General features: G+C 42.8%; 1 protein-coding gene across 1 annotated transcript in view; it reads right to left on the reverse strand.

Annotated features, from left to right (window-relative positions):
- LOC134448156 (cadherin-13-like) overlaps positions 1-22,500 on the reverse strand; it is a 188,302-nt gene that overhangs the window by 142,726 nt on the left and 23,076 nt on the right. Inside the window, exon 3 of the mRNA XM_063197916.1 lies at positions 8,807-8,951. Coding sequence (XP_063053986.1) covers positions 8,807-8,951 — 145 coding nt within the window. The remainder of the gene's footprint in view (positions 1-8,806; positions 8,952-22,500) is intronic.

Here is a 22,500-nt window from a genome sequence, read left to right on the forward strand (position 1 = left end):
ATATTTATATATTTTTTCATTATTTTTTAACTTCTGCTTTATTTTTTACTTTCGTTACTTAGGCCTAATTAATTTGATTAGTTTTTGTTCAATTCCTCTGAAAGCAGCTGAATCACATCACACAAGCCACTCACATAACAGACCTTTAACATAGGCCTACAGTAACCAAGCACACAGCCAAACACTACAAAACCTCACATACGCACACCCCAAGGAAGGAGAAGAGATGAGAGGAAAGAGGAGGAGCTCTTCTCTACCATGCGCAACCAAATGACAAGAAGCCTAGTTTAATTAAAAGTAAATAATATCTCGGGAATCTTCGCTTCCTTTGTTACTTCCACAGCTTCGTCGTTGGTTGTTTTTTTTCGATGGCGTGGGCTTTCCAACTTAGTTGCGCCAGGACTCTGAACATTTCAGAAGACAACTGAACTGACAGCTACGGTCACACTACTCTGACAGTCGGCTCTCCTCCTCTGCCCTGGTCGCTATTTCGTTCCACAACCACTCATTTTTAACGTCACTATTTACAATTACTACTAGCATTCACCAACACACAGAACCTTGCTCTAACCCCCGCCACATTCTCATCACTGCGCTATGCATAATCTGCGTAAGTCCTGTTATTGAAACGGTCAGGGTTTCGCTGCTTCAAAAATGCAGCCTGTTACAGCAAGGTTCATATAGGCCTAGTAATAATAGCAGTAGTGACGTTAAAAAGGTTGTAGCGAAAGCGACGAGAGCATAGGAGGAGAGCTGCCTGTCAGAATAGTGTGAGCGCAGCTTAGCTGACAGAAGGCTGGTCGTCTGAAATGTTTTCAATCCTGGCGCGCGCAACAGCATGGAGTTGACGCTCGATGCACTGGAAAGCCCACGGTGGGAGGCTACCTCGTGACGCTAGTGTCCATGGGTAATGTAGGAAATCTCGCCGTATAACGTTCATCAGAGCAGCGGTTTACCGTTCATAAGTTACTGTACTCGGGCGCTACTAGCCAAATTGGCGGGTAGGTATTTTTTTCTACTAGCCAAAATTATTTTTCACCCGTGTTTGGCGTGTTGGCGTGTGTTAATTTAGAGCCCTGGTAGCAACTATCATTGAATCGCATGGGACACAGACTTTCATTGTAATGATAGCTAGCTAAGAGGTAGACTTCGCATTTCCAGACTGAGAAAATGGCTGGAAGTGCAGGAGAAAGGTAAAGCTCAATTATTTAAGTCAAGGGGAAGTGTAAAGGTGAGCTGGTGAGCTTATTTCTAGAAATGGTACAGTATCACCTTCACTAGTGTGTAAATATGTGTGTTATGTCTTGTGGGCAATGTCTTTATTTATGTGTGTATGCTACTTGACACCTTAATTTCCCCCTGGGATCAATAAATGAAACTCTACTCTACTCTACTCTACTCTACTCTATTAGTGACATAAAACAAATGAGCTGTTAACCTCAAGCAGCGTAGTGTTGATTTGTTTGAATTGTCCCAAAGTATGACAGATTAGACGTTATTGCTATTTGTGTAAAATGTAATGTCATTGGTGTGCATATGCATGGGAGTGTGAGACATGAATTAGATACACATTATTACCTCATTCATCACATCACAGTCCAAACAAAAATTTAGTTGAAAATTACAAGCATTATCTCTGGATTTAATTAATACATTTTTTATTCGTTTATTTGCTGTGCATATAGACATTTTCAAATCATCTCTAAATATAACTAGTTGACTTTTGTCTCTGCCATTGCCATTCACAGGCATTGTAATTGTCAGTTTTGCACAAATGTATTCATTAATTAAAAAAAACATAGAAACATACCCATTGCCCTTGTATGATTTGCTATGTTGCCTACTCATTCCGTTTTACAAAAAAATGCAAGAAGAGAGGACACACACACACACATGCACACGCACACGCACACACACACACACACACACACACATACACACACACACACACACACACACACACATACACACACACTTCCTTTTTCATATTACATTACAGGCACACTTTTAAAACCTCTATTTTCAATCTGCACCTGAATCCCAACAACATAGGGTCTCTAGCATCTGGCCTGAAACCCTGAATATTTTTACAGACTGATGAAAAGAAAATAAAGGTCTGCAACACTGTTAAATGCTCCCAAATATTTAAAGGCACAAAAAATGGCACAGTGCCATTAAATATTTGGGAGCATTTAACAGTGTTGCGGACCTTTATTTTCTTTTCATTTATCTTACGTTTGGTCCAGCACCTGTGCCACTGATGTGCGCGCATTCTTTGACTTTCTCTATTTTTATAGACTACCAACACCCACTGAGGAGGCCCTTTCTTTTTGTCTGGCCCAGGGCCCCATGGATTCATAACCCGTCCCTGGCAAACTAAGGCCGAAATCAGAGAGAGTAGAGAGAGAGAGGTTCCATTGGCCCATTGATTCCGGGTTCTATTATTGCAAGGGGGAGGGGGGGAAATCTCCCTTTAGGCAGACCTAGGCAGACCTGAGGACTGTTCTATTCATTCTAGGAGTATTATGACACGCCACTTTAGGCAGACCGGAACCTGGTCATGTTAGGTGCGCATAGCAACCTATTACATTGGCATATCTCTATATACTTAAAGAATCTCTGCCGAAATCGAACCCGGGTTCATGGCGTAAAAGCACAATGCCGAAGCTGTATGAGCCAAGGCCAATGCCAAAAACAGGACATTTATAACTGGCTACACCTTCCAATTTCACTTGAGAGGAATTTCAGCAGGAGACAGCATAGTGTGCACTTATGCCTCGGTGGAGCTGGTGTGTGGTACAGTATGTGCATGTTTGTGTCATTGTGCATGAGTGTGTGTGTGTGTGTGTGTGTGTGTGTGTGTGTGTGTGTGTGTGTGTGTGTGTGTGTGTGTGTGTGTGTGTGTTTTATGGTTTGCAAGGCCCTCTCTGATGGGAAATGCCAGGGGATGCAGCAACAGTCAGTTTTGTTTTGGTTGAATAGGCAAGAGGAGATTACCCCCGGGCTCCAAAAACATGCTGCCACATTCGGCAGGGGTCTCAGACAAGGAAACAACACACACACACACACAAACAAGTGCAAGCGCACACACATACCCATACAAGCTCATGCACACTGAAGCCATTATGCACATAGGCCTACAGAGACATACACAGAAAAGACACACTATTACATGAGTGCCTGTGCACGCATATGCAACAATATATGTGCACACACATTTAAATCCACAGAGACAGAGACACGGAAAATACACAAAGACACAAGCACATCTAACTTGATAAATGATGTTCTAACTTCATCCTTTCAGTTTTGTCACTCTCCTCTTAATCCTGCCCTGTAGGCACGTGTGAGGGTGGAACTAAACAGGGAGAGAAGGGGAGGAGAAGGAAGAGGAGGAAGAGGTGGTGGAGGAGGAGGAGGAGGAGGAGAAGAAGGTTTAGGAAGAGGAGGAGGAGAAGAAGGTTTAGGAAGAGGAGGAGGTGGTTTAGGAAGCGAAAGAGGAGGAGGAGGTGGAGGTATAGTAAGAGGAGGAACATGTTTGGGAATAGAAGGAGGAGGAGGAGGAGGAGGAGTATTTCTTCCATTCTTGGCTGTCTTTTGAGAAACACATTAAGATTCACCTCTACAGGGGCATTTATCACTTTCTTGTTTGTGCTCTCTCTCTCTCTCTCTCTCTCTCTCTCTCCCCAAACACCCACCCCAGTAAAACTACTTGTGGGGAGGCTGCATAACTTCATTAAGCTATTCTGCTGAATTTCCTTTGGTCCTCTGGAAATTTGATAAACCCGTTTTGCTATATTAAGTTAGAGCCATGTTAAAGAAACGCTGGGATACTTCTCGTTGACACTAAAGCTTATTACTTTTAAAATATATATTTTTTACATTATCTCCATTTTTGTTGTTTTAACTGTTCTTTCTCCTAGCCTTTGTTGATGTTGTTGTGTGCTGTGTGCTTCTGTGTTTGTTTCCATTCCCCTGCTGAGCTAATTGCTATTCTGCTGCAGAGATGGGGAGATGCTGTGTTTCCCCCCATGGGGAAGTGATGAAAACAAATGAGATCAAGGTGTGTCGAGGCTATTGGTAAGGAGAGTAAAGCGACTCAGCTGAATCAGCCATCTATTTATATGTTTAGTCATTTATTCATGTTTGTCTGTTGGCGGTAGCATGCATATTATACAAGGCGCCGCCAAATACCACAGGAAGAGTAGAAGAAGGAGAAGACAGCGCCCCCTTGGGAGACTAAACACTCCTGCATTGGGTAGGTGTGGTTTGATCTATCTTTCTGCTAGAACATCGGCATCGGCAGACCTTTTTTACCCGGGCACGTGAATTGGCATTAGAGCTGCGGTGCCCCGGTATGAGTGCATCAAAAAAATAAAAATAAGGATACCTTTTTCAAGTTTAGCATCAAATTTAGGTCAAGTTTAGCATGCAGACAGCTACAGAGTATGCAGAAAATAGCGCTGATGCACTACTTGCAATAATATTGTAATTAATTTGCCTACTGTAGGCTATTCAGTCCATATGTGCCACATGACCAATAACTGTAATTTATTCACGAAATCGAGGGTGACCATGTGGCGATTTCGCGTCTCCAATGAAGATTCCAAGCATGCACAGTCTTCAATGGGGGGCAGTTTAATGAGCGAGTGCTTCCAGTCAGTGTCATGGGGTTGGGCTTCGTTTCAGCAGGAATATACACTTTATTTTTTGCCTGATTTCAGCCATTTGTGTGCATCATTCAAACGTTGTGAGTAAGCCTATTTGTCCGTTTTTAATGTCCAAATGTCCGTTTTTAATGTCCGTTTTGGTAGTGTTGACTGTTGAGAATAGGCCTAATGTAGACCCTTGTAAATAATAATTCCTGTGACTTCGTTAGGAATTTTCAGTGAGTTGTTTTGAGCCTTAATTGTTCTTCCGAATGTGTGAATTGCCGTTTTTCTGTTAGTAGAATTGACAAAATTCCGTCCAATGTTTTATAGGCTACAGAGAAGTTTAGCACTCTTGGGGTGCATCCCAATATGTGTCCTTGACTCCTCCACTTGTGCTTGTCTCCTCGTCCCGCCTCCTGGCCCCTCCTCCGTGGAGAAAACTATAACGTTTCCCAGCTGTCAGCCTCGCCACAACAACTTTTGAGGGACTGTTTTTCATTCACCATCCCAATTGCAAATGAGAAAAAGACTTTACAATTGAGCTTTTGCAAGATATTGAAATATCATGCTGTTGTCAGTGATGTCATCATGACGAGAAGCAAGTGGAGGAGGCAAGTGGAGGAGGCAAGGTCATATATTGGGATGCACTCTTGATAGCTGTCAATGGTTGCCATTGTTGTTAGGTGTGAAATACCAAGCACCTGCCTTGTTGCAGCAGCAATGCCCTAGTAAAATGGTAATAGCTATGCCTATGGAAGATTAGTAGATTTTTCCTGTAAGATAACCAATCTGAAAACATTTATTTTCAGAATTTGTTTAGGCCTATTGATGGATGAAGTAGGCTATGGAGGCATGACTATTATTTTTCTTTGACATATAGGGGCTTATCCAAATACCCCACTGTAGTAGGCCAATAACCCCTTTGCGCAGAGCCTCTGTTATAACCTGCAAGCAAAATTGCTATGATCAATTCTTAATCAGTTAGGCCTACTTAAATCTCTCTGCTCTGTCATAATGCTGTTATGGTGTAGTTAGGTTAAGTAATTTCTGCAAAGAGTGAATGGACCGGTGAGCCCAACTGCGTGAAGGCAATGAAAGCATAGGCCTAATTAATTAAGACACAATTAGTCTACTTATTGAGAAACAATCTATAAGATACATTTATTTATTATGCTATTTGTTATGCTCTTCTAAAATAATTAACTGCAAAAAGAAATTGCTTGCGCGCTTCGCATGCTCATATTACTTTTCCTGTGCCCTGCTGTGCCCCTGTATAGTATCGGCCCTGCTGACGCTCCTGTGCTAGAAAGTCTTTGGGTATAAGCTCCTGCTGGACTGCCTTTTTTGAGGTTCAAGACATTTTCAGTTCACATCAGATATGGTGCTTCAGTTCAGAATTAATGATGCAGAATATATCTGGACTGCCAAGGCCAGTCTGAATGAGACTCTTCACACACCCCATTTAATCTCAGTTTGAATATTACCAAAAGTGTAAATGAGTAGAAAATGAAACAGATCTGTCACACGGACAAAAGACAAGCAGAATGCATTCCAACTTAACGGAACCTAAAAAGCAAAAGACAAAAACCTTAACAAAGGCAAGTTCCTACCACTTACACTTAAAATGTGCACAGGATGTTTGGTGGGAACTTAAGTTTTAAAGATAAGAGGATTAAATCATACCAAAAGCTGTTTTCGTGCTCTTTGACCAACTTTATCTCTCCACAATAAAAGAAGCATTGCAGCATTTCACCATATCATTTGGTCATGTCACATCGACTATTTAATGGCTACAGGGCAAAAGCCTTTAATAGGGCATATGTGGTCAATCATGTTATCGTACCAGTGTTTCCCATACATTGAGGAAACTATGACGCACCGCCATAGTTTACATTTGGTCGCCATAGTTTCCAAAAATAAAAAAATAATTATATATATATATTTTTTAACGATTTCTGTTTTTTTGAAAACGATTTGAAAAACGATTTCCTTCGCATTTTCCTCCTGGAGTAAATACATCCTATAGAGAAAACCATGAGTGCTTGAAAGACAAAGAGATCAAAAGCCTAGTCAAGTTGTTGTAGTTAACTTGGGTTTAGTAGCAATAAAAAACCTTCAGAGAGTGGACAGTCGGAATGAGTTTACTGACACTCCTCAGGCTTACTGTGTAATGAATGTGAATAGACATAAATGTGTAATATGTTGTTCAGCCCTTTTACTGGGAGGAATTTTGAAAAACTGGCCCTGTGACCAGCACCCTTCATGTAGAATGTGTAGGCCTACGCCTATGTGTGTGGGGGGAAAGGCATAGCCTACTCCTTTAGGCCCTTTTTGTCTGTGGGTTAACAATTTCACAGTGCTCCTAAATTGTTATATGTGCTCCTATTTTGTTTTTTTCATTGCATAGGCCCCTGCATTGGGACGAATGAAAAGTGTGTTGCAAACAGAAATGATTCACTGTACTGCATTTAAAAAATATATAAATGACAATGTAGTACTATACATGTCATGGGTAAAATCTAATGTAATTTCTCAAAACATAAATGGCTGAAATGTAGGCCTATAGTTTCTCCATGTGCCAATGGCTACATTTTCATGATGTTTTTGAATCAGATTGAATAGATCAGATTTAAATAGATCGGATTAAGAGTTATTTTGCGACGTGTATACATGGCACTTTCACTTAAATCTGATTAAACGTCTGGGGAACAGAAAGTATTGCGATTGGACTGAGGACGCATGTGCTGAGCGAGCCAAATAAGGGGTGAGGGCGAGGTCGCTAAACCTTCATGACTACCAGGACAGGTGCTAACCTTCTGCTAACCTTCTGCCCGAAAATGAATGCCTTCAGTCGGACTGAAAGCTATAGGGACATCCCCAATGGTCTGGTTCTTTCAAAATGCTAGATAGCTTATCCACCTAGCTTAGAAAAATGAGTAGTCAAAGGGTGATGTGCAGTAACTTTGTTGTGCTTCATTACTTCGTGGGGCACTTTTACATCAATATATGGAAGCCACAACATTTATAGTCGCTTAGGGACTTTAAATTAAGCAAACCTTTCATGTGAAAATCAACAGGAAACGCCGCCATTTTTTCTCACTAGCAAAGAGCACGGGCTCTTGGCGCCATCGTGTGGCCAACAAGCATGCGTGGAACGACTGGACTTCTGAATAAATTGTAATTCTGAATAAAAGGATACATGACAGAGGAACGTGTTTAATCGGATTTAAAAGAGGAATAAACCACCCACTTTAATCGGACTTAAAGTTTAAATCTGAATAAACTTAAATCCTGTTCGGTAAGTGTTTACATGATAATTTTAGAGCGGAATTAAGTTTTAATCAGATTTAAAGTGAGTTAAATCGGATTTAAGTGTGTCATCTAAACGCATAGAATGTCATACTTCACTCATTGCTTTGCATTTTGCATTTACGCCGCATGAATTTCCACCTCCCCCCCACCCCCATGGCCCAAAATGTCATGCCCCCCCGCCCCCCCCCCAAGAAAAAAAAAATCCCGGCTGCCCCCATAGTTTCCAAAATTTCTGTGGGAAACACTGCGTACACGTGGCAAATATGCTTTTATAGCATCCTAACATTCACTGAATACCAGGTCTTATATAATCTTCTTCACACAGCATATCATCATCTTGACACAGTACTTAACCAAGAATTGATCAATAATGCCCATCAGATCTTAAGTATTCTATGGTGATTTTAAATAGTGATTTCAAGAATCATAACTATGTCGGAAAAAGAAGAGGCTTAGATTGGTAAGTATCACGTCAGTCTGGCTTCTAACTCACATACATGTCCCACAAGACCTGGAGTCTCTCTCTCTCTCTCTCTCTCTCTCTCTCTCTCTCTCTCTCTCTCTCTCTCTCTCTCTCTCTCTCTCTCTCTGTGTGTGTGTGTGTGTGTGTGTGTGTGTGTGTGTGTGTGTGTGTGTGTGTGTGTGTGGTGTGTGTGTGTGTGTGTGGTGTGGTGTGTGTGTGTGTGTGAGAGAGAGAGAGAGAGAGAGAGAGAGAGAAAGAGAGAGAGAGAGAGAGAGAGAGAGAAAGAGGAAGAGAAAGAGAGAGAGAGAGAGAGAGAGAGAGAGAGAGAGAGAGAGAGAGAGAGAGAGAGAGAGAAAGAGAAAGAGAGAGACTGTCCTACCTGTGGGTGAGCCCTCCAGCACCTCTCCTGAGTAGCGCAGCTCCCTGAAGATGGGCCGGTTGTCGTTCTGGTCGATGACGGATATCTCTAGCACCTCGGGGCCCTCTACTAGATGGCCACTCATGTCCACTGTGGAAACCTGGAGCTGGGAGGGGAAACACACAGACAAAGTGAGTGGTCAAACCTGGCACATCTGGTCTGTGAAGTGTACAACTTTGGACATCTGCAGCTGTGAGGGGAGAAACACAAAGGCCAAAGGGAGTAAATAGTCAAGCTCAGAGGTGCTCGTTCATTGGCTAATTAACCCATTGATGCCTAAAGCACTTGCAAAAATGAATGCCTAAGCCCTTTTTAAGAAAAGTGGCCCTCAGCCTTTAAAAAAAGAAACAGCCTCTGAAGCAAATAAAAACTTGCCATGAGTTGCGTTTAAACACTAAGACCCTCATCTTGCATTAAAAGGTGATCATTCAGCTCTAACACACTAAGAGTTTTAACAAAATTGTCTCAAATCTCATGAGCCTGGATGTTGCGTCACGCAGCTCCAGGCACCAGGGCTAATGTTGCACAACGCAACATCCAGCATCAATGGGTTAGTAGAAAATACCTTACAGGGAGAATGAAAATGAGATGATTCATCTCAAGCGGCTATCCTTAATGAAAATTCAAATTGAAACTGAAACTTCTCTTTAATTTTGTTTCATCCACGACTCCATGACAAAGTCATAATCGTTCTCGCCTGGGACTGACCACACTTTTGACATAAGTTTGGCAAGAATAACTTTGTATGAACTTAGAATCTAGCTGGCACTTGGATAAAAACAATATTTGTTACATATTTTCTATTTATACTGGCATTTGTTATTTTCTATTGCCTATTGTGTCATAATTATTGCGATATAACTGAAGCTCTTGTCCCCCCTATAGATGCGGTTATCAAACAAAGAAAGATCTGCAGCCAGGGAAAGTTTTCTTGGTGAGTCTATGTTCGACTCTTTCCATGTCTGATCATGTGCTTTCTGAAGTAATATCAGGTCCAGGAACAATCACTATTAGTGTGCACACAATACGAGCCCTTCTCAGGGAGAATATAAAGGCAGTACAAAATTCGAATTGATTTCCTTTTTGTAACCAAAGCTGCAAAGAATGAAGTCCTCCTTCCTCCTCATTCCAGCACACCCACACATCCCAAGCCACCCATGAGCACACATGAACGTTAGCATATTGTTTGGACCCACTCACAGTTCATAACAACTTCCTGCCGTCTCGAGAAGAGTCTCACAAAAGAGTGCCGCCTTACCTGCATGCTCATAAACTAGCAGGACAATCATTGGTGCTGTGTAACAGGGTCGGCACTACAGAGGGGGCAGTGTTTATTTTTATTGTCTTCATTGACGATGGTCTTGGTGCTGTTCTCTCTCTCTCTCTCTCTCTCTCTCTCTCTCTCTCTCCCTCTCTCTCTCTCTCTCTCCGTATTCAGGTACCACTCCATCTGAATGCTCTCTGCAGTACAGCGGCTAATGATGAGATGGCCAGTGATAAAACTTAACAACTGTAATTTTCTCCCTCAATGATGTCGCCACCATTTATATGCTTGTGGAAAATGAAAATGGCGGAGAGAAAGAGACAGGGAGAATAGGCGGCAATGAAGGGTTAGAGTGTGCCCCCCAATAGACACACACACACACACACATGCACACACACACGCACACACACACACACACACACACACACACACACACACACACACGCACACACACACACACACACACACACACACACACACACACACACACACACACACACACACACACACACACACACACACACACACACACACACACACACTTGTGAGGGGCCTTGCAATGAGGAGGAGGGGGTAATTGGTATCTATTGTAGCAGCTAGCTGGCAATTATGGCCCTCAGCATCGTAGGGGAGGACAGAACACTCGTCCCTGAGTTAAGGAGATGAGGTCTTTTTCTTTACTTTATTTATTTATTTCCTCTGTTATTTATTTTTATTTTTAAATAGGCCTGCCTGACAAATGAGTCACCTCTCAGCCAGTAACGCTAAACAACACACACGCACGCACAACACACGCGCGCGCGCACACACACACACAAAATGTGTTTTTGTGTACTTGACCAGCCGATAAACCGAAGTCTCCACACGTAAAATTGCTTGAGAGTCTTTTGCATACACAAAATCTAAACAGGTTGATCCTGAAGCCCAAAGCATTGATACCGATGCCTCCACCTGCAACTGTGCTCTTTTCTAACCATAAAAATCATACCATCATACTTTAAATAAAAGAGTTACTGTACAATCAAAAAATGGGACATCTTTTAGTTCGGCCATTTTGAAACTGTTGGTCTGCCAAATTCAATAATTGTATGTACCTACCCGACAGTGTGTTAGCACACTGGTGCAATTGGTACAATTCCATTCCCCCTTTTAAAAGTTATTGCACAATCAAATCAAGAGATTATACAGATCATGTACCCAATTGCTGGTCCACAAGAGTTAATGCAAGTCCATCCACCCACAAACAAAAATCCAAAGCAGAGGGCCGGAAATGGTTGGCGATGTATCTGTATGCAAGTCATCATGTAATGGTGTTGTCGTGGATCTATCTTACTCACCCCCCCTCTCTCTCTCTCTCTCTCTCTCTCTCTCTCTCTCTCTCTCTCTCTCTCTGTCTCTCGCTCTCTCGCTCTCTCTCTCTCTCTCTCTCTCTCTCTCTCTCTCTCTCTCTCTCTCTCTCTCTCTCTCTCTCTCTCTCTCTCTCTCTCTCTCCCTCTCTCTGTCTGTCTGTCTGTCTGTCTGTCTGTCTGTCTGTCTGTCTCTCTTTCTCTCTCTCTCTCTCCCCCTCCCTCTGCTAAATTGTGAATGTGTTATTCATGTATGCAAGTGGTTGTGTCAGGGGGCCGCCGGTGTATCCCTGCTGCTCCCCTGGGATCGCCACGGTCACCCATCAGCTGGGAGGCAGCCATGTCAACCAGCAAAAAGCAGACACACACACATACAGTACAAGCTCCTCATGTGTGCACACACACACACACACGCACACAGACACACGCGCACGCTCACACACCCACACACACAGGAACAGACACCTGCTGTGAGTGTTCTGTGTAGGCAAGCAACTGTTCCAACGTGCCACTCCACTGCCCCTGCACGGCTCAGCAGACGTCAGATGCCATCAAAGTGCTCTGGGAGAGAGAGGGGAGGTGGGGGGGGCTCTCTCTGGGGTGTGTGTTTTTCCTCCCTCAGTTAAGCAGGAACTGGGATATGTGAGATGGGCCTGACACGAGAGGCACCTTTTTACAGTATTCCTCTGAGTGTGCCCATGTGGTTGAATTTTTTGTGTGCTGATCTTCTGTGCTGTGTGTGTGTGCGCGTGCGCGTGCGTGTATGTGCGCGTGTGTGCTTGCCTTCAGAATCCAATTCTCCCATGAGAGATGAGTATGTTTCACACAGTTATTGAAAAAGACATTTATGTCACTTGTATGACACTTGTATGACACACACACTAGACACTTATTTCATACATTATGTCATACATTATGTCACTTGTGTTTATTTTATAAAATACTGCACTGCACCCGAGTCTACAGCAATCTAAACAAGTGACTTAGTTGCTCAATAGTACACAACTAGTCACACCTTAACATGTGAAGTACAAATGAGCTGTACTCAAATAAATGAGTACAATAAACACACGCACACACGTACACACGTACACACACACACACACACACCAATTTTTGGTAACGCTTTAGAATAAGGTTCTTCTAACGTTGTTAACATCTGATGAGCAACTTTATTTGAGTAAAAGCATGAAAATCGGTACACATGGCAGCCATCTTGATTTATTTATTTTTCGCGACGCCTCCATATCTAGTATTAGTCAGCATATCAAGATGGATATGTGTACCGATGTAAATAATGAGACTAAAAAAATAAACCACTATAAACACATAATAAACAGCTTAGAAGATGTTAACAAAGTTAATAAGCATATTATTGGGCACTTGTAAGGGCATTACTTTACCTGATTCTTACCATCTGATGGGAACGCCCCCGCGTGACGTAGCCGAACGCAGCCAGATGATGTGAATCAGGTTAGGCATTAATACCTGCTTACTAGTGACTATAAACGTTTATTAGAAGAACCTTATTCTAAAGCATTACTCAATTTTCTTCATATAAGTGAGAAACTAGTGTGTGTGTGTGTGTGTGTGTGTGTGTGTGTGTGTGTGTGTGTGTGTGTGTGTGTGTGTGTGTGTGTGTGTGTGTGTGTGTGTGTGTGTGTGTGTGTGTGTGTGTCTGTGTCTGTGTCTGTGTCTGTGTCTGTGTGCTTGTCTGTGTATGTGGCGCGTGTGTGTACAAGGAGGTAGTGATTTTAATCTGGAGGAAAATTACTTATTAAACACTGCAGAGACAGATAAAAGCAGCAAGTGGCCTCACGAGGGAAGGAAATTACACACGCTGCACATCACCGTACGGCTGTCACATCTGAAATGAGCACTTAGCCATGATTACGCCGCGCTAATTAACCAATCAGGGTGTGACCGCTGTTGCCGCCACCCCCTGCCGATGGCCGTCTGAGATCGAGACTTCCTATCTATCTCAGAGAACACGACCACATGGCAGGTCAATGGGCGCTAAGCAGTGCAATGTCAAGCAGAGCTAACTGATCTTAAAATCCAACAAATATCCCTGAGATGTCTGCAAAGGACAGACTGGCAAAGTGCAACTTGAATGGGATTCAGAGATTCTGCAGTATAGGGTCATCCAGGGGGGCTTATGTAAAGGACTGAACCAAGTGGGATTTAAAGTAATCGATTAAGTCATTAAAGGGGTATGCCACTATTTTGGGGCTTAATACAGTTAAAATCGTTGGCCAGGGTTTATAAAGGTGGTAAAGTGTATTATTTTTCATGTAAGCCGTTGTCTTGCTTTAAGACAAGTTAAAAGAGGGAGCATGTCGCTAAGCTAGTGAAAGTCAATGGATCCGTGTAGCATGCTACAATGCTACACGGATCCATTGACTTTCACTAGCTTAGCGACATATTCCCTCTTTTAACTTGTCTTAAAGCAAGACAACGGCTTACATGAAAAATAAGACACTTTATCACCTTTATAAACCCCGGCCATCGATTTTAACTGTATTAAGCCCCAAAATAGTGGCATACCCCTTTAAGGCAGGGCCCTTCCCATTTTGGAACCATCAAGCTTATAGTAGATATTCTGCATTGATCCAATCAGGGAGGCTTATCTATTTGAGTTCTGTGAGATTCTTAGGGAACAGCCTGCATGTAGTTGGCGAACGCAGCCAGATGACGTAAATCAGGTTAATTCTTTGTCACAGTATCCAGGCACGCTGGCAGAAAGGAAGGAACAACTTTCTTCATCACTAAGCCCAGGGAGGAGGTGCTCCAAATTTTATGAGAGAAAGAGTTTTAATATTTCCCTATCTGCTCAGGTAGACGAGCTGAAACCAAGGCAATATTAAAGGGTGCCTGGGGGTGTGGCAGGGGATATGACACATGAGCCTATTAAGCCAAGTCTTTTCACACTGCTGCCTCTGAAACAATCACTTTAATGTCCTGTCCTCTGCACTCGTGGCATATTGGATTAGCCTTCCCCATTGTGCACTGTGGCCTCCACTATGGATGATCCCTGTGCTACCAGAGCCCAGATTGTAAATGCTTGTTAGTCTTGGTCCTCAGATCAGAGCTAAAAAAAAAACAAATAAAAAATCTGATGCATCAACACACAGTTCGGTCTTTACCGCTCGCTGCCATTCACATTCTCTTTCAAGATTCAAGAGGATCAATCTTTGTCTTTTTCTCTCTGAGGTAGACACGCAAGCACACACGGCGCTCACACACACACACACACACACACACACACACACACACACACACACACACACACACACACACACACACACACACACACACACACACACACACACACACACACACACACACACACACACACACACACACACACACACACACACACTGTCTATTGAGAAATTCAGACCATTTATCTCACTACCTCCAAATCCCAAAATATTTGGAAAGTAAAGTCAATCTGAACATTACCTTTCAACACGCTATTGTGTGCAACTGCACTACGTAAAGAAAAAAGTACAAGTCTTTTCTCATGTGAAAAATTATTTGAATAACTCAGGTGAAAACGCATTGATCTACGGTGCTATTTTAATTGTGCTTTTATTGATGTGTGGCGTATTCATGCAAGTGTCCCTCCCCATCCTCACAACCCTGTACCGACACAAAAGCATTTATATTCCTGATGGAAAGCCCATTCTTCTGCCTCTAATTTCAGCCTCTATTTTATTGTCGTTCCCTCTTGTCTACTATATCCTTTCTTCCTTTCATCTATTGTCTTCTCTTTTCCTCTCAAACATCCTTCTCTTCTCTTCTCTTCTCTTCTCTTCTCTTCTCTTCTCTTCTCTTCTCTTCTCTTCTCTTCTCTTCTCTTCTCTTCTCTTCTCTTCTCTCCTTGCCTCTCCCTTCCCTGTTCCTGTCCTGCCGTGGCATTTCTCTATGTGAGGTTTAGACTCTCAGATATGCGAACATTGCCACTCCTGAGCACCTCACACAAGACCACAAACACAACACAACGGCCCAGTGTATCTGCACAGCCCCATGCTCTTCATGTGCACAGAAAATAGAGCTGCAAAGAAGGCCTTTTGTTGCAGACTGAAAGCGAGAAGAGAAGAAGTCCCCACCACTCAACAGAGGAGAGAAGAGGAGAGGAGAGGAGAGGAGAGGAGAGGAGAGGAGAGGAGAGGAGAGGAGAGGAGAGGAGAGGAGAGGAGAGGAGAGGAAGAGGAGTGCTGGATGAAGGGATGGGCAGGTGCATTATATAGTATGAGAGGATGGTGGAGGAGAGCAGAGGATAAGGGTAGAGAGGGGTTGCGGTTTCCTTGTCCACACTTAACCTTTCTTACCTACTGTTCCCCCTCCTTGTCCACCACCATCTCCTCCTCCTCCTCCTTCTCCACCTCATACTTTCTTCACTCCCTCCCTCCTTCTCCCATGTCCACCCTTGTCTCGTCCTCTTTTTCCTCAAGTGCAAGGCCGACACTCATGTTACCTGCGTGAGATGTGGCCTTAAAATGAATGAGCTTGCTCTGCCATTAGTTAGCTCCCGTCACTTATTCATCTCTTTCAACCCATACCGCTCATCCATCTCAACTCTGCATTCTTGGGGTTCCACTTCTCTCAAGAGGGGGCAGCAAGAGATTGTACTCATTGGATAATGCTTCACTGTGAGTCACTTTTGTCCATATTGCTTGTTCCATTCCTGAAGGGAAAAGCATGGAAACTGAATGGTATTGGCAACTACAGACCAATATAACTGTCTAGAATTCCCTCCAAGGCGATACCTTTCTATCCTCATCAGATTATTAGTTTGGTTTTTAAAAGAAATATGGCACTAATGTGTGCATATTTGTGTTAAAAGAGATGGTTGCTAAATATATGAACCAGACCTATACTGATTTTATATGTTTTCTAGATGCCTCTATGGCCTTTGATAGGATCAACCAGAGTGAGTTATCTATGCTACAGAGGGGAGTCCCAAATGCCATTAGGATCCTAGTGTACTGGTGCAGACACCAGACAATGTGTGTCAACAGAGGCTGTGGAATATCCTCCCCATTTCATATATCTAATGGTATCTGCCAAGGTGGATTTCTGTCTCCTGCACTGTTTAATGTATAAATTAATGACTTGTCAGCAGCTGAGTTTGTGTTCTACAGTCTGCTGAATTGTCAGGTCTGTGATTAATCACCTCATGTTTGCAGAAGATCTGGCCCTTGTGAGCCCACATAGTGCTGGTTTTGCAACAATTGCCCGAGTTATACACTCAATATGGTCTTGTGGATTACATGTAGAGTAATGTTATAATAGTGAGGAGTCACCATGTATTTTTTCCAGATTCTTCACTTTTAACACCAGAGAAGTCTCTCCCACTGGCCTGTCTCAAAAAAGCCAGCCAAGAGTATGTCAGGCCTAATTCTGACAAAAATGAAGGCTAATACGACTCATACTCTGAAGGCATGATCCCAAGATCAACCATTTTAGAACTGATAGCATCAAAACTGTATGGTGTTTGAGATCCTGGGAGTTCACATCAGCGAGGACCTGACCTGGGGTGTCAACACCACTGGGCTAGTGAAGAAGGCACAGCAAAGACTTTATTTCCTAAGAATACTTAGGAAAAACAACATCTGTCAGAAGCTGCTTGTGTCCTTCTACTGCTGCTCAGTGGAGAGCATATTGACATATTGTCTTTGTGTGTGGTTCCCAGGCTGCACTGTGGCACAGAGGAAAGAGCTCCAGGGGGTCATAAAGGCTGCAGAGAACATCATTGGCTGCCCTCTTCCATCTTTGGAGGGCCTACACAGCACCCGCTGCCTAAAAAGGCCAAGTGCATTCAAGAGAGACACATTCCACCCAGGTCACAGTCTTTTTGAATTGCTGCCATCGGGCAGGAGATTCAGGCCCATGAAGACAAGGACAAACAGACTGAAAACCAGTTTCTATGCAGCGGCCATCACAGAACTGAATTTTGCATCAAAAGCATAGTTTTTATATACATACCATTCTTTTAATTCCATTTTTTTTATTTTATTTTTATTTTTATTTATTTTTGCTTCAACAAGGAATGCAAATTTTCGTTGTGCTTGTCACAATGACAAATAAAATATATTGTATATTGTATTGTATGAAGAATGTGAAAAAAGAAAAATGCTGCATAAAGTGAAACATGGTAGGGATACAGCTCTTATGGGGAGCTGCATGCATGCTGCAGGTGTTTGAGGGCTTTTATCATTGATTAAATCATGATGTTAAACATTTATTTCTCTACGAATAGCAAATATGTCACCATCTCTCATTGATCTTCATTGCTTTTCATTGTGTTGCTTTCCATGATTACAATGACCCTAACATACACCTAAGGCCAAAGTTGATTTTTTTTGAAGAGGTGAGAGTGATCCAGTGAATAAGTATGACACCCAATCTGCGTATTTGAAGTGTTTTGAAGTGACTTATCTGCTCATTTTCACATTATGTTCGATAGGCGACAAAACTTTTGTCTTGTGAAAATCTGCCCTGTCTGTGTTCATTAAAGGGTCAATCTTTCTTTGGTGCATGACATTTATTTTTGTACATACATCTTCATTCGGGAGGGTTGTAGCTTTCATATGAGTGACTTCTGAAGCCAAGTGATTAATTGAAAGTCAGGTTATTAGCTGTTATTGGATAGGCGACAACTCTTTTGGAGACGGCTGTATATCTGCCTGTTGTAAATATAGAATTGAATAGAATTGGATTTGATGTGTAAATATTATCCAATTACTTTTGGTTCCTTAAAAATTGGGAGGCACATAATAATCCTGGACAGTTCACCGAATTTGGATGTAAATACCCTCACACTAAAGCTGAAAATCTGTAACTAACTGTATGTATTTTTTATGTCATTCTTTTGTAAATCGCATTGTATAGAAGCATTTCCTAAATGTAATGCAATCTAAAGTAGTGAAGCACAATGTACATCTGGCTAAACCAGATGCTACATATTTCTGGTTCGCAACCATAAATGTTATGAGATGGAATTGCCTTCAGATATTTTCAGTCGACATAATGTGTATTTGTTAACACATTTGTATAACACATACGGCCTACCGTGCATTGGCTATTGGTAAATAGCACTAGATGGTATTTTGCTGAAATACTTTGGCAACATGGTGTTATGTCCGTCTTGTAGCAAAATGCTGCAATTTCACTAACACAGTTGTCAGACTGCTCCTGATTTAGTACTGTAAATCAGCAATCTAGTCAATGCTTCTTGCTGCGCTTCACAGACTGCATCAACAAAATGAAAAAGTGTGAGATATAATATTTGCATTCAGCGCTCAAATAAGGTAATAACAATAAATGCAGCCTGATAGGAGGATGTGTGATACCAGTGAGAAGAGTTCTAATTGCCAATTAATAAGACTGTACTTGAGATTAATACTGATAAATACACACACGTGCACATACAGTATACACACATACGCAAAAGCACACACGCACGCATCACGCGCACACAGACAGACAGACAGACAGACAGACAGACAGACAGACAGACAGACAGACAGACAGACACACAAACACAGACACACACACACACACACACAGACACACACACACACACACACACACACACACGCACACACACAAATACATTTGTGTGTATTTGCCTGCCTGTATGTGGCCCTTGTTGGGTTTAAGGATGAGCACTCTCTCCCTGATTAAGTACACATTGATAATGATCATTTAAAAGCCTCATTAATCTTCATTGTCGTTATAAATATGCATGAAGCAGATTAAATTATTTACAGTACTTGTGGCATTAACATTCTTCATTTCCGCCTTTTTCCATTTCACTTCCCCTAAATGCTGCCACAGAGCGTACCACTTGATATGCACACTCCTTTATTCTCATATCTACAAAAAGGGAAATTGATTTTGAACTTTTCTTCATTACATCTAACATAAAAGGCTTCTATGAAGACTTGCTGCTATAGATAGAAAATAATAAAAACTGTGGAGGAAATCTGTGAAAGGAGACCAGAAGGGTCTCTAACTGAACCCATCTCCACCTTTACTCTCTCTCTCTCCCTCTTTTTCTCTCTCTTGCCTCAGAGAGAGAGAGAGAGAGAGAGAGAGAGAGAGAGAGAGCGAGAGAGAGAGAGAGTGAGAGAGAGAGAGATCGATCAGTGTGACCATAATGCATGGTGCCTCTGGCCTTTACACTGCCCATAACACACCAGCCCCCCCAGCCCCCCCCCACACACACACACACATACCCCCACCCCTCTCCCGCTGTCCCTAATGCAGAGAGCTTTATAGTCGCGTTTCACTAACCTCCGTCCACACACACAATGACACTGCCCATAACACTGCCCACCCTCCTCCTGCCCCTGATGCAGAAAGCTTTACCAGAGATTCTTTAAGTGTATAGAGATATTCCAATGTAATAGGTTGCTATGGGCACCTAACATGACCAGGTTCCGGTCTGCCTAAAGGGGCGTGTCATAATACTCCTAGCATTGAATAGAACAGTCCTTAGGTCAGCCTAGGTCTGCTTAAAGGGGGAGTTACCCCCCCCTCCCCCTTGCAATAATAGAACCCGGAAACAATGGGCCAATGGAACCTCTCTCTCTCTGCTCTCTCTGGTTTTACCCCCACCCAACCACACTGCCTGTAACACATGCACCCCTCTACTTCCCATCCTGCCTGTAACACATGCACTCCTCTACTTCCCATCCTGCTTCACAGAGCCACGCTTCACCGCAGGGGCACGATTTACAGCGGGGCCGTGATTCACTAGCCGGGCTCCGCCCTACTGGTGACGCAAGGCCTTCGGCTCAGCTACACACAGTAAGGCCAGGAGCTTGTGTATGAGGATTCCGTTCCCTCCACAGCAGGAAACTCCACCCACTTTGTCTAGAACCAATGAACTGAGCTTTTCCAACCGTCCTGGGTAGAGGCGTGTTCAAGGTAGTGACATGGTTTAAGCAGACGTTCTAATGGGACTAAGAAATGTTTGGTTTAAACTTCGGCACAGCCCTCAACCAGTAGCAAGCCGAGGGGGGCGGGTTAACCAGGCCATTTGGAAACACTAATCGCTATAGTCCTGGTCAGACCAGAATCGCGGTACGTGATCTGAAGTATATGAAAATCAGGTAAGTGATTCACAGCGGGGACATTCCTTCCACGTGCCCCCCCCAACAAACTTTAAAGGTGCACTGTGTGGGATTGTGGCCAGAGTCAGAGGGTATTGCAGCTATGGTGCTCCTTGGACCAGTGCTGTCTACTGCCAAATTTGATCTAAATGGCTGCCGAAGGATAGTCTGGCAATGCCATCCATGTACTCCACCCAAAGATTTTGGCTCCGCACATCGTCTGACAAAAGCCTTGAGCTTGGTTCTCTCAGTGTTTCGCCAATCAGCAAACAGTTGAGAGTGGTGACGTAGAACTCACCCACGAGCTCCATTACTGATTGGTTAAAGGACCAGTTCAGTCAATTTTGATATGCTGTTGTATTGCTCACGCTACCCTTGACTTGTCAGTACCCGGTGATGCCACATTTTTCGGCTCAGCCCTTTCCGAGATATGAGCTATTCTAATGGGGGCAGCGTTTGTTTACATTTTTAAAAAAATGAACATAGGCCTCCTCCAAATATTTTCCCAAAAGGTACCACTGTTTGCTAGCTGTCTGCTGATGTTTTATAACCTTTTGGATGTTTTTGGGAATAAATAAAAATGTTTTTTTGAAATGTAAACAAAGCGCTGCCCCAATTACAATGACCAGGATCTCGGAAACGGCTGAACAAGAAGAAAAAAAAATCTCAGGTACTGACAAGTCCAGGATAGTGTGAGCATTACAACTGCATGTTGAAATTGACTGAACTGGTCCTTTAAGGTAACTATATTCACACTTTCGTTGTGTTATTTGTATGCTTTTGCGACGCTATAACGTAACAGGCATGCTAATAAAGCACAATATGGGTTTTAATTTGAGTTTGGAACTTCAATTAATTTAAATGATAGAGTAATATCAGACCATCTCCCATCGTCCACGGAGACGGATTCCTCATGGCTTTTGCCAGACTGATTGACGGAGTCAACAGTCGGCTATTCACCCAGGCTAGCTGAAGGAGAAGATCCCCCTTTTTTATATATGAAAGTCCAATTTTCCCAGTCATAATGAATACTTAGAATTTGATGGTGGTGGTAAGTATTCATGAAAAAGGTAACATTTGTGAATGGGCTGCATGAATTCTGGAAATAATCTAATAAAAATATTACACAGTGAACCTTTGAACGACACAAGAACGCTGCCCATAGCACAACTCCCATGTACATAACCACACTGCCCATAGCACACCCACTCCCTCTGCTCCTCATCCTGCTTTATAGCCGCACAACTCAGTAGCCCCCATGTACATAACCACACTGCGCATAGCACACCCACTCCCTCTGCTCCTCATCCTGCTTTATAGCCGCACAACTCAGTAGCCCCCATGTACATAACCACACTGCGCATAGCACACCCTCTGCTCCTCATCCTGCTTTATAGCCGCACAACTCAGTAGCCCCCATGTACATAACCACACTTCCCGTAACACACCCACTCCCTCTGCTCCTCATCCTGCTTTATAGCCGCACAACTCAGTAGCCCCCATGTACATAACCACACTGCGCATAGCACACCCAGCCACTCTGTTCCCCTCTGTTCAGGGCCGCCGGTAGGCTTAAGCTGAATAAGCAGAGCACTTGGGGCCTCAACCACTTTCACCCCAAAATTGGGATCTATTAAACTGAGATTGACTAAAAACATATTATTATTATTATTATTATTATTATTATTATTATTATTATTATTATTATTATTATTATTATTATTCATTATAATAATAATATTATTATTATAATGAATAATAATAATAATAATAATAATAATAATAATAATAATACCTTATAAGTAGGGGCTCCTGACCAGTTATGCTTAGTGCCTCCAAGACTTTAGCAGCGTCCTGCCCATGTTGCACTATAGAGCCACAGCGGTCACAGTCGGGGACACCACACACCTCTGCACA

Source organism: Engraulis encrasicolus, chromosome 4, assembly GCF_034702125.1.
Source record: "Engraulis encrasicolus isolate BLACKSEA-1 chromosome 4, IST_EnEncr_1.0, whole genome shotgun sequence".
NCBI lineage: Eukaryota > Metazoa > Chordata > Actinopteri > Clupeiformes > Engraulidae > Engraulis > Engraulis encrasicolus.